The sequence below is a fragment of the Oryzias melastigma genome, linkage group LG18 (genome assembly GCF_002922805.2).
Source record: "Oryzias melastigma strain HK-1 linkage group LG18, ASM292280v2, whole genome shotgun sequence".
Taxonomy (NCBI): domain Eukaryota; kingdom Metazoa; phylum Chordata; class Actinopteri; order Beloniformes; family Adrianichthyidae; genus Oryzias; species Oryzias melastigma.
In genome coordinates this window covers 5,524,407-5,541,780 of record NC_050529.1, presented here as the reverse complement: position 1 = coordinate 5,541,780, position 17,374 = coordinate 5,524,407, and the positions used below count along the sequence as shown (strand labels likewise).

General features: G+C 37.4%; 1 protein-coding gene across 2 annotated transcripts in view; it reads left to right on the top strand.

Moving 5' to 3' along the window:
* The window catches only part of stk26 (serine/threonine protein kinase 26), a 38,577-nt gene extending 22,108 nt beyond the window's left edge, over positions 1-16,469 (top strand). The window contains exons 2-13 of one of the 2 annotated variants that reach the window (XR_004949614.1): positions 836-904; positions 1,177-1,338; positions 1,404-1,460; positions 1,553-1,661; positions 3,187-3,344; positions 11,824-12,009; positions 12,374-12,516; positions 12,616-12,712; positions 12,792-12,854; positions 14,180-14,316; positions 14,530-16,057; positions 16,104-16,469. Coding sequence is in view for 1 of the 2 variants with exons in the window: in XM_024288215.2 (XP_024143983.1) it covers positions 836-904; positions 1,177-1,338; positions 1,404-1,460; positions 1,553-1,661; positions 3,187-3,344; positions 11,824-12,009; positions 12,374-12,516; positions 12,616-12,712; positions 12,792-12,854; positions 14,180-14,316; positions 14,530-14,545 (1,197 nt within the window). In the remaining variant the exon portion in view is untranslated. Of the gene's footprint in view, positions 1-835; positions 905-1,176; positions 1,339-1,403; positions 1,461-1,552; positions 1,662-3,186; positions 3,345-11,823; positions 12,010-12,373; positions 12,517-12,615; positions 12,713-12,791; positions 12,855-14,179; positions 14,317-14,529 lie in introns of both variants that reach the window. The other variant, XM_024288215.2, reaches the window with a different exon arrangement.
* The last annotated feature ends 905 nt before the right edge of the window (positions 16,470-17,374 follow it).

Here is a 17,374-nt window from a genome sequence, read left to right as displayed (position 1 = left end):
TCTGTGTGAGAACAAGAATAAATGTCTTCATAAGAAAACATCTTTTCATGCAAACAAAAAAGAAAGAATAAAACAAGTATTTTCCATTTGAAAGAACAAATGTTTTGCCATGCAAGAACAAATGTCTCTGGTCAGAATATACTTCATAAATCCTTACTCGGATATAAGAACAAATGTCTCTAAGGACAAACTTAAGATTTATTTATTTATTTAAGGATCCCCATTAGTCTCAACCAAAGGTGAGACTATTCTTCCTGGGGTCCACATATTCTGTAAAGATGTAACACTACATCAGATGTACATTTTAAGAGTTGAAGAAAGAGTGAGAGAATCTTTTTGTGTCAAATAAAGACGTATTTCTGATCCTGTACGCGGTTACCTGGGGAATAAGGAGAAGTGAGTGAACACATTTTTCAGTTTAGGATCTGATCATAAAGCTCAGCCTGTCTTTTGTCTTTTTAACACATGGTTCCTCTTAGCACAACACTTTCCGCATTAGCCACGCCCCCTTTGAATATCTGTCACAATAGTTCCCCCTCAGATGAGTGACACAACAACACAGCAGTTTGATTTCATTAATGTGCTGGAAAAAAACAGCAGAAGCATCAAAGTTCAGCAAGGAAGACCGTTTTGTCTTGCTGCCCTGTGTGCAAGAACAAACGTCTTGGAGATAAATAAAGTTAAAACACACAAAAGGAAGTGATGAGCTGGATTTATAATTCTGCTCTGTCATAAAACCAAACAAAATGAACATTTTAGGATATGTCAAAAACATTCATTTTACAAATATAAACCTGAACTACAGAAATGAATCCGAATCTGTTTTTTTTCCCAGAGTTCTCATATTGATCCAGAAGAACTTTTCACTAAGTTGGATCGAATTGGAAAAGGATCATTTGGAGAGGTGAGCACATACTTGGTTTAACTTTTTTAAATGAAACTCGTTTTCTCTGTATCCACTATTTTATTTTGAAATATTTTCAATAGAATTTCATCAATCTTTTGTGTTTGACCCGTTCTGTAGTTTGTTTTTATGATGATGAAACTCTTCTGTTAGTTTATTCAAACTTTCAAAGTATTTTTAGGTTTAAAAACAAAAAAAATGTTTTTGTTTCTTTGTTTGCATCTTTGTCCAGACAGTTTTTAAATAAAGTTTGTTCAAACTGTTCCGTCCAGGTGTTCAAAGGCATCGATAACCGCAGCCAGAGCGTGGTCGCCATCAAGACGATTGACCTGGAGGAGGCGGAGGATGAGATCGAGGACATCCAGCAGGAGATCACGGTGCTCAGTCAGTGCGACAGTCCGTACATCACCAAGTACTTCGGCTCCTACCTGAAGGTAAGGAGGCGCCGCCGCCATCCGGGCCGCACCGGCACCGATTCTCAACCTGACTCCCCTTCCAGGGCAGCAAACTATGGATCATCATGGAGTATCTGGGTGGAGGTTCGGCGCTGGACTTGGTGAGTGGCTGAACAATAAGCCTCTTGGCGTGCTTGAGGCTCCGCCCTTCCAGCCTTTGATCCTCGTTTACACGTGCGGCGTCTGTCTGCAGCTGCGGGCGGGGCCCTTCGACGAGTCTCAGATCGCCACCATGCTGAAGGAGATCCTGAAGGGTCTGGACTACCTGCACTCGGAGAAGAAGATCCACCGAGACATCAAAGGTGAAGAGCAACAGCTGAGCTTTAAACGAAGAGGAAATGTGAGGGCGGGAAGTTTAAACATTTAAACCATGAACACAAAGTCATAAATCTGACTTGTGGTTGATTCATTCTAAACAAGTTTTTTATTACTTTAGGTCTTTTTACAGCCATAAAAAAGTTGATATTATTATTATTTTAGCCAGAAATTAAACTCGGATCATAAAGTTTCTTTCAATTCCTCGTTTTACATTTTTGTTCATATTTTTATGTATTCTTTTATGTCCAAATTTTAAATATTACAGTGCTAATTTATTAATAAAAATAATAAAAAAACTTTATTTATAAAGCGCTTGCAATGTCCGCACAGAGACACAAAACTAAATGGATAATTTAGGTCAAAAATGTACAAAGAAACGCCAACAAAGTTCAATAAATGAGACAAAACATTACACACGTTTCATAAAAGACAGTAAATTAATTTCCAATTCCTAATTAATTGTTTTAGTACTTTTGCTATTATTTAACCCCTTAATGTCTGTTGTCTCAAACATGTGACAAACCAAATTAGCTATAAAGTTACCTAAATGTAACTGAATAAATGATTAAATTCAACAATTTTCTCTGCTGTGTTCATTCATCTTAATGGAAATAAAGTGAACTTCCTTCTATATATATATATATATATATATATATATATATATATATATATTTGATAAATCTCTGCAGTTTTTTTTACAGGAAGTGATGTAACAAAATAAAAAGCTAAAATAAATTTAAAAATATATATTTAAATGTCATTTTATAGGTGAAAAAATATTTTTTTTTCTTGTTAAATTATTAAATAATTGGCAAATAAATTCAAGTTAATTTTAAAACTTCTCGCAAAATGTTTGACTTTGACTCCAAAGTCAATTTAAACGTCTTAATCTTCATGATGACGAAGACTTGATAAACAAGAGGACAAGCATGACTCAGCAAAAACTCAAGCTTTTATTTTGAAAGCTTCCATCGTTACTACAATATTACTTTAGGACTTGAAGAATTTCACTAAAATATAAATATATTTTTTCTTAATTTAGTATTCAAGTCTTTAAAAATAAAGTGATCTGATTTATTTTGTTGCATTTATTTATATTTATTGTTTCAGAAATACAAGTTTTTCTCCTTCTTGGACAGATTCAACACTTCAATATAATTTTTTAAAATTATTTAGTGATGTTTAGATGATTATTTTTACTTAAATTGAGAAAAACTGTTTCGAAAAATGAAATCATTTCTTTTTTTTAATTGGAAAAGTCAGGATTTCAGATTTTTTGTTTTGAAACGTGCTCAGAAATGTCATAAAAAGTGGATATTTTTCTTTAAAAATAAATCATTTTGGTGCTTTTAGTTTCATAAATGCGAGAGCTTAACTAAAATACAGACATAAAAACACAAGTTGTATCGTTCTGAAAACCCTCGGTGACCTCTGACCTCTGAAATCCCGCCTCTGACATGACGTTTGACCACAGACGTTTTTGATCTAACACGACCCCCTCCCCCACAGCTGCAAACGTCCTGCTGTCCGAACACGGTCAGGTGAAGCTGGCCGACTTCGGCGTGGCGGGTCAGCTGACCGACACGCAGATCAAGAGGGAAACCTTCGTGGGAACGCCGTTCTGGATGGCGCCTGAGGTCATCCAGCAGTCGGCCTACGACTCAAAGGTCAGACGCCCCCATACTGTTATTGTTCACACACCGACACAGCTAACTCCATTTCCCAGAAAGCACTGGGCTGGCTCTCCGAGAGAACATTCTGTATCACAGCTTCAGCCCGATGAGATCATCCAGAAAAGGGGAAGAAATTTGCATTTTTTTAAAGCACAAATCGTGTCTGTTCTGAACATGCAAACACATCTTCGTTTGGGGAAGTTGAGTCAAATGTTAGAACGACGTGAACACAGGAAGAACACAGAGAATATGTCTGAGTTCCTCTAGTACGGTACGTGTTATTTCTGCAACAACGCTCAGACGTTTCTGGTTTGGACGACTGGAACCATGTTATTCGCTTTAGAGCAGACATGTCCAAAGTCTGGCCAAACGTTAATCAATTACATCAAATCAATCATATTCCAGTATTTTCTAAAAACTTCTGTACGATTTCTTGGTTGTGATTGGCTAAAATCTGTGTTAACACCATTGTAGGACCTTTCTGTGACACTTTTGTTTAGAAATACATCAATAATCTACCATAATATTTGAATATATCTATATTAATCTGATCCAGTTCACATCCTGTAAATGTATCAGTGAAATAATCAGATTATTAATATCATACAGTTACACGGATTCCCTAAAGGAGAAGTTCTAACTAAAATGTTCAGATCATTAAACATTGTTCTGCTTCTCCTGGAGGACGTTTCAGTTTGGCCACTAGGTGGCGATTGTGCTGTAGCATTACACCTTATTCAAGAAGAAGAAAGAATGAGCAAAAAACGATGTTTTAGACGATAACGGGAACAAAGAAAGAAGCTGAAATGAACTGAAATGAAGACCAGACTTTACTGATATTTAATAATTCAGATCTACATTTATAATTTTTTTTAGGTTTAAAGTTTTTTGGAGAGGATTTATCAGCTGTTGACAGAAAAGTTCAAAGCTGAGAAATAAAACATTTGATTATTAGTGAAACACTAAAAAAATGCATTAAACATCCATAAAAGTCCTATAGGTGCTAAATTTTAAAGCATAAATGTTTCTTTTGTTAGTAATAAATTAAATGTATTTATTTGTAGATGTTGAAAAGTATTATAATATATTGTTTGATCATAAAAATGAATGCAAACATATGTAATCCACCTATAATTCATTCAGATAAGAAAAAATATTTTAAATAAAGTATTTTTACGTCTTTAAAAAAAGTTAATTTTTTTTCTCTTTTATAAAATAAATGCTCAAATATAAATACATCAGGATGACACATGTACGTGCAAATACTATGTAAATGCTGATTTTATAAAATACCTCTAATAATAATTTCCTAGACTCCTCATCTGCAGCGTTCCGAGGAAATCGGTTCATTTCGGCTCCTCCTTGGTTTGCATGTCGCCGTAGCAACCAGAGGGCCTGCACTGGCTCCAGCCTGCAGTGGCTCCAGCCTTTGAGGCGGTTTGCCGTAAGCGCTCCCAGCTTCATTTGCATGAAGGCAGACGGCCCCGCCCTGTAGTCGGCGACGCGCCGCAGGCAGATGGCGAGCGACAGGTTTTTCCCGTTGGCTGGGATTCCCTCCGCCGTCTCTTTGTCTCACTGTTGTTAGACGAAGAAGCTCGCCGTTTGTCTTCAGTGTTGGCTCCTAAAACAAACAAAAAATGATTTTTACGTCATTACAGATCTCGCACGTTGATGCTGATTATTTTTAACTTTTTTCTCATCAATCAGAAAAAAATATTCCAAAATCAATTCAAGTCGATTCAATTCCATTTTTTTTTCTTTTTTCGATTCTTTCAATCCTCTCAAAATGAGATTAATGGCGCACATTCTCAGATGAAGAAGCTCCAACAATTGTTCTGCTTCTCCTGGAGGATGTTTACTCTGGCCACAAGGTGGCGATCACACTATAGCATTAGATCTTATTGTAGATGAAGAAGAAAGAACGAGAATGGCTACTTAAAAAAATATTTCCTTAAGAGTTTGGAAAATTCATGCTTGTGATTTTATAAAGACGCTCATTTAGTCAGCAATACAGGCGTTAGCATTAGCCGTCCTATGGGGAATTCCATTATACGTTAGCATCAAGCTAGCCGACTTTAGCATTATGTATTCAATCAGACAGTCAGAACAAGTCAACTAGTTTGTGTTCATTTAGATCTCGAATATAAAACTGGATCAATCCCATTTTTACTATAATACACGTGTGAACGTCGACAGCCTAAGATCACTGAGGACGTAAAAGAATGCTAAAGAGCACTAAAGTAACATTTTAAACAGATTCTGCCCTAAAGATTAAAAAACAAAATAACTTCATACCTGAATTTATTTCCACCTAAACATAAAAAATATTTTCCACTTAGGGTGATGCTAGCTTAAATGGAATGTTAGCTTAAATGGAATGTTAGCTTAAACGGTATGGTGCAAATGTGGCGTAAAGATGCTACAATAACTACGAAAAATTTGTTGTGTATTTTCGTTAATGTTAGAATAAATTTACACTTTTATTTAGAGACCAAAAAAAAAAAAATGGATAAAAGTGTGAAATCTTTCAACCATGAATTTGATGTCTGCTTAGCTAGCGTAATGTATGCTAATGTTTGTAGCTTTTAAAGAAACAAGTTGTAGCTTTATTCTCATGATGGAGGATATTTATAAAATAATTCACGTTTCGGAGTATTTCTTTAGTCAAATTGTGTTGGACCCGGTTTGAAAAAGCTCAGGTGACGCAACAAATGGGCGGGGCTAAAGTCTCCCTGTTCCGCTACTATTCTAAATGCTCCGACAAACACATCCATTAACGTCTTCGTTTTCTTCCTACGCTAACGTTAGCTTGGGGTCGTGAGGGTTTGTAAGGAGAGAGAGCGTAAACAAAGGAATGCTGGGTAATCATCGTAGTAACCAACGGTCCCGCCCACAACCCCAAAACGAATTTCTGATGAAAAATTCAGCAGAAAGTTTTTTTAAAAAATACTTTTTTTTATTTTAGCTAAAAATTAGCATAATCATAATTTAGACCACGAACGATTATACAGTAAATATATATATATATATATATATTTACTGTATATAGTTGATGTGGGAGTTTAGAAAAGTTTTTTAATTTATTTTTTTTAAGGATTTCATATTTTTACGCCAAATTTTCACGAGTGTTGGGTGTCGTAATATTTCATAATGGGATTCAAAACTAAAATCTGTGCAGGAATCTCCTTAAAAATTCAATGTTTAAAAGCTGAAAAGTGACAAAAAATATTTAAAGAAAAAATGTCTCAAAAAGTAAAATATTTTTAATGAACAAATAATTTAACCACAAACAGGAAAACTGTTTTTTAATGTTAAGAATTAACTCGTTTTAGTGAAAAGCCTCTAGTGGTCATCTGGTGAACTGCTACTGGGTAGTAACAAGACAAAAAGCGCGTTTGTGATTTATTTAGTAAACGGTCGTCTATAAAGTAAATCAAAAGCTTATTAACAATTTTTGTGTCGATAAATGTGAAATAAATCTAACCACAGAGATAAAAAAAAGAAACTTTGAAACCAGTTTTTAAAGATTTCTCTTCTAAATTGGAGCCATTTTACGATATCTTGAATTGGAGCCGATCTTGATCGAGTTGCAAAATACATCAATATATTTTTTGTTCATGTGTGTTGACTTTCCACTCCTCTTTTTAGTCGTTTTATTCAGATCTGTTATCTGTGTGTTTCCTGGTTGTACAATAAAGTTTTAGGTAAAAAATCTGGAGTTCTTTTCCACAGGGAACAGGATAACTTCCTCTGGCTTTTTTTATTTGCATACATGCAGAAAATTTCTGGTAACATCGTATAGAAGGAAGTTTAGAAAAACACAACTATTTATAGTTACGTAGACAAACGGAATACAGATCTGGATTCATGTTAAATCCCATCTTTTCCATCCACATGATATCTTCAGTGAGATCCAACATGGCCGCTCAGCCGTAAACTGTCGTAACTTTCTCATTATTTGTCCAATCCACGAAAGGAGGATATTGTTGGAAAGCTAATCAAGCGAACTATAAGAATTAAGTCACACATTTGGTATTAAATCAATATTCATTTCCATATGATCAAATAATCATACAGAAATCTGCTCCTGTATGCCTGTAGACATCGCTTGTAGCCAATCAGCTTGCTAGATTTGGTCATGTGACCTCCAGCGTTCAGTTCTGGGACACAGAGGGTTTTGAATTAAAAAACAGGAGATGTAGAATAAATCGACAGTAATCGACTGGTGTCAAAATGAGACTACAAACGTAGCGTCTGAATGATCTGGTGAACCCAGACGTCCGTAGATCTCTCCAAAACATATAAACTCGAGCGACTCGCCCAACATCATCCATGTTTTCCACGATATGAAATCGGATGAATTCCTCAACAACTTTGGTGGTAGCTCCTCCCACACCTGGCCGCACGAATCGCGGCCAATGAGAATGCAGCTTAAAAGGACGATTTTAATGTTTTAGTTCCATGTTTTTCTTCATTTTGGTAGAGATTTTGGAGGACCATGTCAATGATAGACTAGACATGGACTCCAAATGTCCACGTTTCTGAACCTGAGATGATGTCAGATGAGGATCACCTGAAACAAAGACCTGACTCAAACACAATGGACCAGTCTTTCTTTGTATTAGAATAAATTCTGCATTTTATTTAGAACTCCCAGAAGAGGACAGGAGAGTTTCGGTGTTATACTGTCGTCTGGTGTCGGTCCACGTGGTTTTCTGAGGTCTACAGTCACGGCAGACCAGTACCAGTAGACTCTAGAGATCTTCATGCTGCTCTCTGCTGGAAAACTGGACCAACCGGTTTTCTTTCCCTCCACAAAGAAACCAAAAGCTGCTTCAGTGACTGAGAATAGATTCAAACTCTGAACCTGGAGATCTACAGACCGTTTACTAGATGAAGGTAGAGCGGACCAACGATGGAGATAGAAAGAATCTCAGTTGTGAGCTTCTACAGAGAACTCCATAAAACGGTCCGTCTTTTGAATCACCGGCGGATTCCAGTGTCGATATTGAGTTGGAGCTTCATTGTGACGCCGTCATCGTAACAGGTCTGGAGCAGCTTCGTTTGAGGTGCAGGTCAGGCTCAGGAGAGGAACATCTGATGATGATGTCACATCCACGCCAAACTGGTTTCTGGGTAAAGGGAGGTGAAGGGGATTCCTTAGTTCTGGATGTTGCAGCTTTTTCTTTAAAAAATGTAGAAAGTTGTGAATTTTAGGTAGAAAAATGTTCAGAACTTTGGGTCCAAATTCTGGAAACTTCTTTATGTTTTTAGAACTAGTGCTGCACCGAGTATCCGAATACTCGGATACATCGAGTTCAGATAGGATTCATGATCTTTAGAAATATACCTGAAAATAATGTTTTATTTTAGGTATTTAAACTGAACCAACCGAATTTTCAAAATAAAGTATCACTGAAGGTTAACATTTTTATGACCAGTTTACAAACACAAAACTGTTTAAATTATGATTTGAAATCTCCTAAATTTATGAGAAAAAAGTCGTAACTGTTAAATTACAAGAATAAAGTCGTATATTTAAGATTTTAAAAGTCATAGCATAAATTTGACTTTTTTTTTTTGCAAATTTAGGTTTTCAAAAGAAGCAAATTTATTACTTTAAAAGAAAGTTGTAGTATTCCCTTTTTTGTTCTGGTGGCCCTAATACTCCGTCGTACATTTTCAAAGTAAAAATATTGTCGTTTTTTTAATTATTATTATTTTAAACAATTGAGACTGAAGCTCAGTTTATTGAATAAGTTCTCGAAAACTCATTTTGTTTAAAATATGGTTGTCAGTTTGAATAAAAAATATAATAATGAAATAATCTTTTGATCATTTATGTCACATGATCGTCTGCTAGCTTGTTTTGTTTACTGCTGACGTTAACAAAAAACTTTAGTGTTTGAAGTGATAAATATCATTTTTCTGTCTAAATCTTTGTTTTCATCTGTTTTGTTGATTCTGATCCCCTGTTCTGAATAATTGTGTAAACAATGCTGATTAAATCCATAAATTTAAATTTTCTTAGATTCACTAAACACAAAAACATAGAACCGTTTAAAGATATTGTATTAAATAATAAGAACCGTGGTTTGATCTGGTAATCGAATTGTCGCTATTCAGCAAGTTTTCTAATCATCTGATGGTTTAATATTCAACCGGATTTAGTTTGTTTCCATTTTTCATCCTATTTTATCAGTTAAAATGCAAAGTAATCGAACAATAGTACCAGTGTGTTGGGTTTTTGTGTGTTTCTATAAGGATCCCAAGAGTTTGTGTGTTCAGCCACATGCTGCCATATGGTGGACGTGTAGCTGTAATGGATCTGCAGAGTCTAACAGTAACCGAGCGTCCTGTGACTCAGGCTGTGGTGTGAGACGTGCCGCCGTCACACAACTGTCGGCGCTGACAAGACTCTCTTTGTTCTGGGCGCTCAGGTGTTGAGGAAACATTTTAGGGCTATTGGCTCCAGTCTGACCAAACCACGCTTTTCCTTTGAGAATTTATGAGAGTTTCTCAACACTCAACGTCTGTTTCTATAACAGAATATTTTTCAATATGAAAAATGACGGATCGGCTGTAACGGTGCAGCATCAATGAATGGTTTATTCTAGAGCTTCTGTTGTATATAACTGTAAGGCACATTAACCAAAAGAGTCAGAGGATAAGTCAGTCAGACTGTGTTCACAGTAACTCTAGAGCATGTATGGAAGATGCTACGTTAGCAAAGTTGGCAACTTTTCAATATCTGTAACTCCCAAACTTGTTTGCAACACATAAAAAGAAAAAAAAGACTGATTCTGCTAAAACAAACTTTACAAGTCATTATGCTAACTCCCAACTTTGTTCATAAGACACAAAGACTCTGCTACACGTTAGCATTCATGTTTACATACATGTTAGCATATCTGTTAGCATATCTGTTAGCATACATGTTAGCATACAAGTTAGCATACACGTTAGCATACACTTTAGCATACATGTTAGCATACACGTTAGCATACATGTTAGCAAACATGCGAGCATACACGTTAGCATACTTGTTAGCATACACTTAAGCATACATGTTAGCATACATGTTAGCATACACGTCAGCATACATGTTGGCATACATGTTGGCATACATGTTAGCATACATGTTAGCATACACGTTGGCATACATGTTAGCATACATGTTAGCATACATGTTAACATACATGTTAGCATACACGTTAGCATACATGTTTGCAAACATGTTAGCATACACGTTAGCATACATGTTAGCAAACATGTTAGCATACTTATTAGCATACATGTTAGCATACACGTTAGCATACACGTTAGCATACACGTTGGCATACACGTTGGCATGCACGTTGGCATACACGTTAGCATACACGTTAGCATTAGTGTTATCACAATACCTGTAGCTCCCAACCTTGTACGCAACATGTAAAAAAACATTTTCTGCTAAAACAAATGTTGGTGTCTCCGCTAACTCCCAACCTTGTTGATAACTCACAAAAACAATACGTTAGCATATACATTAGCCACATTGGAAACATTAGCCACATTAGCGTAATCACAATACCTGTCACTCCCAACCTTGTACGTAAAATGTAAAAAAAAACAGAATAATGCATCTAAATTAAAGTTTACTGTAACTCCCAACCTTCTAACACTCAGAAAATGCTACACGTTAGCCGCGTTAGCATATTCACGATACTTGTAACGTGCAACCTGGTCTGCAACACCGCTAAAACAACATTGTGACTACAAAAACTCCCAACCTTGTTAATAATAAAATAAACAGTCCAACACCACAGCATGTTAGCATACATGTTAGCCACATTGGGAGCGTGAGCCTTAGCATTAGCCGCGTTAGCGTATTCACTATACCTGTAGCTCACGTAAAAATCAGATCAGATTGATGCAGCTAAAATAAAAATTACTGTAACTACGCCAACTCCCAACGCTCTTAATAACACTTACAAAAAAACTCATAGCTACGCATTAGCCGTATTGGCATATTCAGAATACCTGTAAGTCGCGACATTGCATGTAACACGTAAAAAATCAAATTGAAAATGCTAAATCAAAATTGTGGCATAGCTATCTCCTTACCTAGTTAGTAACACTTAAAATAAATAAATAAAATAAACACAGTCCGACTCCGCTACATGCTAGCTTAAACGTTCTACTGTACTACAAACGACCACAGAAACGAGGAACAATCTGCCTATTTTAGGTAAACTGACTAGAGAGTAAACATCAACCATCCTAAGATTTTGTTTTAGTTCTCAGCTGCTGAAAGATCTTTATAATGTATTAAATAAAAACGTGTTTTTCAAGATTTTTCAAACTGATACCAGTATTACCAAATGAAACACTGCAATACTTGACAGAATTGATCTACGTCCTATATCCCATTTCTCTAAAGCCTCGATCTTCCAGATTTACTGACATGATCCGCTCCCACGTGTCTCCACAGGCGGACATCTGGTCTCTGGGCATCACCGCCATCGAGCTCGCCAAAGGGGAACCGCCAAACTCAGACATGCACCCCATGCGCGTCCTCTTCCACATCCCCAAGTCTCCTCCTCCGACGCTGAGCGGAGACTTCTCCAAGAGCTTCAAGGAGTTCACGGAGGCGTGCCTGAACAAAGACCCCGCCTTCGTACGAGTCTTTATCTCAGAGTTACTTTAACCGAATAGATGGTCATTTTTCCCTCGCATGGAGGTCAAACCATGATGAGAATCTATATCATGGCTGTTTTATGGCTCTTCTAATCTCACATAAAACAGATTTTTAGTAAAATATTTTTGTTCTAAGAGTTCCAGACTCTTATATGGAGTTTTGGTACCATTTTGAAACAGTTACTCATCAGACCTGGAAACAGCTTCATGTTCTCCATGAGTGTTTTCTTGCATTTTGCTGCCACCTAGTGGAAAAGATTTTTTTTCTACTTTTTCTTTAGATTTATTTTATTAAATCATTTCCTCTTTTAATTTTCCTCCCTTGTCTGGTTTTACTCCTGTAGCGGCCGACCGCCAAAGAGCTGCTCAAGCACAAGTTCATCACCAAGAACTGTAAAAAGACGTCTTACCTGAGCGAGCTGATCGACAGGTACAGGAGGTGGAAGGAGGAGGGGCACAGCGGCAGCAGCTCCGACGACTCGGACAGGTGACTGCAGGGATTCCTCCTGCTGCTGCGTCTGCGTGTCCGTTCAGCACTCACACTGCTTGTTTGTTTGTTTGTTTGTTTGTTTATTTGTGTGAGAAGTGAGTCCAGCAATAAAGAAAACGACGTGCATCCCGAGTGGTCCTTCACCACCGTCCGGAAGAAGACGACGGAAGGCAGGAAGGTCCTCAACGGGACGGTGAGTCTCGGGAAGCTTCAGTCTGATTGTCCTGCTGGAGGACTTGATGGTTGAAACAGAAATGTGTTTTTGTCTTCAGACTCCAGAGCAGCTGAGTAAATCCGCCAGCCTCAGCACGGTCATCTCCCCGGTCTTTACGGAGGTCAGTTTCACTTTTACACAACACTTTAATGACACAGGACAGCTGACGTTTTCTTTAATATTCCTTTATTTCTGATTATGTATTTATGCAATTTGGATAAATTACTCTGAATAAGATACAATAGTAAAATAAACGATTGATTCATAATATTGTAATTGTATATTTTACGATGTTTTTCATCTTGTTTTTTTTTGTTGTGTAATTCCGATTTTTTTATTTTTTGTTAACTAACACAAAACAGCTGTGATGCTTTATTGATGCAAATGTGCATCAAACCATTTTTAATGAGTCCAACTTAATGAGTTTTGACAAATTAAAATGCATAAAGTTTCCATACATTTGTAGCACGATCTGTTTTTACAATCATGAAAGTAAAAAATCGGTTTATCATCAATAAAAAGAAAAAAAGTTACTTTATTTTGGTAAACCCATCATTGATCTAAATGCTTGCCAGGTGTGACCTTAGCTAACTGACCTTTAGCTCACTGAGCTTTAGCTTGCTGCCTTTAAGATAGCTGCCCTTAAGCTAGCAGGCATTTAGCTGGATGGGCTCTAGCTAGCCAGCCTTTAGCTAATCGGCCTTAAGCTAGCAGGCCTTAAGCTAGCGGGCATTTAGCTGGATGGCCTCTAGCTAGCCAGGCTTCAGCTTGTTGGCATTAAACTAGTCGGCCCTAACTAGCTTAAGGCCGACTAGTTTAATGGCAACTAGCTGAAGCCTAGTCAGTTGGAGTTAAACTAGTGGGCCTTAAGCTAGCCGGTCTTTAGTTAACCAACCTTAAGCTAGCAGGCATTTAGCTGGATGGCCTCTAGCTAGCCGGCTTTAAGCTAGCCAAGCTTCAGCTAGTTGGCATTAAACTAGTCGGCCTTAAACTGGCTAGCCTTTAGTTAACCGGCCTTAAGTTAGCTGGCGTTAAGCTAGCCGGCCTTAAGCTACATGGTCTTTTAAACTACATTGCTGCCTTTAGCTAGCTGGGCTTTAGTTAACTACCCTTAAGCTATCCGCTTATGGCCTTCTGGCCTTAAACCTTTAACAACGGAGCTTTAGCTACAGTGTTTATATTCTTTTCTTTGTGTTTATGCAGCTAACGTGATTCCAATGGATTGTGAAGCAAAAAGAAAAGCAGCTTTGCATTAACACGTTACAAGGGGAATATGTTTACACAATCAACGTAAATTTAGCTCATTTTCTAGGGGATAAAAGCAGCTTCGCATCGTTATGAACCATGCTAGCGAACCTTAAGCTAGCTGACCTCTAATTATCTCCTAGCTGTAGTTTGAGAAAACGACAAACTTTTTTTAATTTTATTTTTTTTTAATTCTCGTAGTTGAAGCAGCAACACAAGGAACATTCTATGCAGCGACTGGCCATCGAGCAGCTGGAGCACAACATTCAGCTGGCTGAAGACGTCTGTCCGGGCATCACAGACAAGATGGTGACGCATATCATCGCCCGGTGCCAGAAGTAAGTCCATCACTCAGTATTGAAAGACGCTGTTGGTTATTCTTTCCAGCCGTTTCTATAGCAGCCACTCTGGCTAATCAGGAGTGAGCTTGTTGGAAGGCCACACCCCGTTTATTTCTCTATAGAAGTCTATGGGGTTTTATCTTTCAACGTTTTATAAAAACTTTATTTAGGCAGTTTTTCTAATAGAAATGTGTTCTTTTTTTTTTACAGATTCACGACAAACTGAAGACCAGACGAACCAAAAAGATAATAAGAGTCTTCATACCGTCACCCCGCTGGAAAACAGAGGAGATTTGCTGTGCAATGAATCCTCTCAACACTCTTGTATAATATTCAGCACACACTAATAAAGTAATATGTACACTATGTTTCCTCACTGCTGCTGGAGGAGGAAACCTTTCTGTCTTTAAGTTGAATCCAAATCAGTCAGAAATCATTTTAAAAACATTATGTGCCTTAACTTCTCCATCTTTTTTTCATAGATTTTTACAGAAAGGTTTCTTTCTCCTGCGGCGGTCGCCTTTAGTTTGGTGTCATGACTCGCCCGAGTCCGTCTGTCTGTTCAGCAGCACTTGAAATACCTTCAATCTTATAGTTGTGTCGTTTTTGTTCTTACGTTTTAAAACTTCCAGGTCAGGATGACCCTTCGGAGTCCAACATGGGGTTAAACTTTATCGCGACAGAAGAGATTCCTCAGTGTTAGCTAAAGATTAGCGTAGCATATGTCTGAAACACTCAAAGGAAAGCATGGGATTTGTTTTGAGTGGGGAATTGGTGAACCTGTTTAGAAATGTTCCAAAGTGAATCCAGACCAAACTTTTGTGTCACTTGGCTAACTTAACCGGGCTGGTAGAAGGGTTACTAGCTTGCCAACCAACAGGCTAGCTAGAGAACTTTTGAGTCAACTAGCTTAACCGGACTATGCTAGGAGTTACTATCTTGCCAACCAACAGGCTAGCTAGAGAACGTTTGAGTCAGCTAGCTTAACCGGACTATGCTAGAAGTTACTAGTTTGCTAACCAACTGGCTAGCTAATCAGGACTAGTTTAGGAGTTACTAGTTTGTTAGCCATCTGGTTAGCTAGGGAACTTTTGAGTCAGCTAGCTTAAATTAGACTACTCTCGGAGTTGCTAGTTCGTTAGCCAGCTGGCTAGCTAGAAAACTTTTGAGTCAGTTAGCAGACCAGGACTGGTCCAAGAGTTACTAGCTCACTAACGAACAAGCTAGCTAGGAAACTGTTGAGTTGGCTAGCTTAACTGGACTAGTTGATGCATTACTAGCTTAATGACTAACTTGCTAGCTATGAAACCTTTTAGTCTATTTTGAGTGTGCTAGCTTAATCAATCTAGTCTCTGTGTTACTAACTTGCTATCCGTCATGCTAGCAAGGAATCTTAGCTAGCTTAGCTTAACCGAAGTAAGCTAGGAATCACTAGCTTGCTAACCAAAATCCTAGCGAGCAATCTTAAATCTGCTAGCTTAACCGGACTAGGCTAGGAGTCACTATCTTGCTAACAAACAGCTTAGCTAGAAAACTTTTGTGTCATTTTTGAGTCTGCTAGCTCAACCGGACTAGTCTTTGCATTACTCACTTGCTAACCTACATGCTAGCTAGAAATCTTTTTGAACCTCTGCAGAATTTGGCTAAATTTCCATCGATTGTTCGGCTTTTCTTTTGGGCCGTGAAATCGAGTTTTTGCAAAGTTTCCGTCGCTTTTCGGGTGCGTGTTCAAGTTTTTGTTTTTATTGTGATTAAAAGACCTGCAGGTCATTAGAGGCCTTCAGGTTTTTTTGTTTTGTTTTATTTTTATTTTCTAATCCAATAACTATGGGAACTTTTGCTGTTGGCCTTCAAATGTCCAAAAGCTGAATTCAAACCAAATGATTGTTTTAAAACGTACTGAAACGTAGCAAAAGCTGTTTTCAGGACAAAGGTGGGAGCTGTAATTCAGTACAGTGCTGACAGTTTGTACCAAAGACACTATAAGACTTGGTCAATGTATATTTTTGTTTTTTATATATGTTATAAGGGATACGAGAGTGGCTGTAAAAGGGGAGTTCGTCAAATGAAAGATGTACGATTTTACAATAACATACTTTTTTGTAGCGGGACTTAGAGTTTTATGAATAAATATTTATGTATGATTGTGACCCTTTTGGTGTTTGTTGTTTATTTACTAGAATATTTCAAATGTTCTTCATTTCCTAATAGTTGTTCAACATTTTCTTTGTTTTTTGGGCCAAAGCAAAAGGAAATCTTCTCCAAACTTCACATTTTACGCTTAATTTCTTTAACTAAAGCCAAACGTTTGATTTTATTACCATAGAGATTGTATATTTGTATTCATGATACTTCAGTAGGGCTTGTGAAATGTATTTTTGATAAAAACCAACATTTGTCATGATTAGGTCTTTATTTTCAGAAAGAAACAGTTGAGTTTAAGTCTCTTATTGATCAAGGCATTGAGGCGTTTCTCCAACAGGTGCATGAATGTTTTAAAGTCTTCAAACAGTTTCTAACGTCTACAGGTCCTCGGTCAATCAAGTGTTTACGAAACCCTCGTTCTTATTGAAAACGATGATTTCCTCAACCCAACAGAACTTTTTGACGCTTCTAAACTTCACAGTTTTAACTGATTTGAGGAGACGCTCAGTCCCACAGACTGGAGTTGTTCCTTTAAGGCATCAACAGGACGGTTTGATGAAACGTTGACTATTTTCAGCCTGAACAGATGGATTCTAGTGGCTGAAGACTAAATTACAGACATTAGGAGTGGAGAACAGGCTGTAATTGAAGGCAGCTGCAGCCTGAAGGGGGAAACCGACTTCAGGATTCAAAACGCAGTTAAACTTTGACCAATCAAGGACTCTGATTTGATAGTGACGTATGGATGACATTCATGGAAACTCCCACCATTTGAAAATTGATCATAAAGGATTAATTAATCATTACAGACCAAGATTCATGACATTTAGAACACTTCACTATTTCGCACCAAACCTCTTCCAACTGTAGGTACATGCGCTCGTATTGGGTAGCGAGAGTCCGTTGTGAA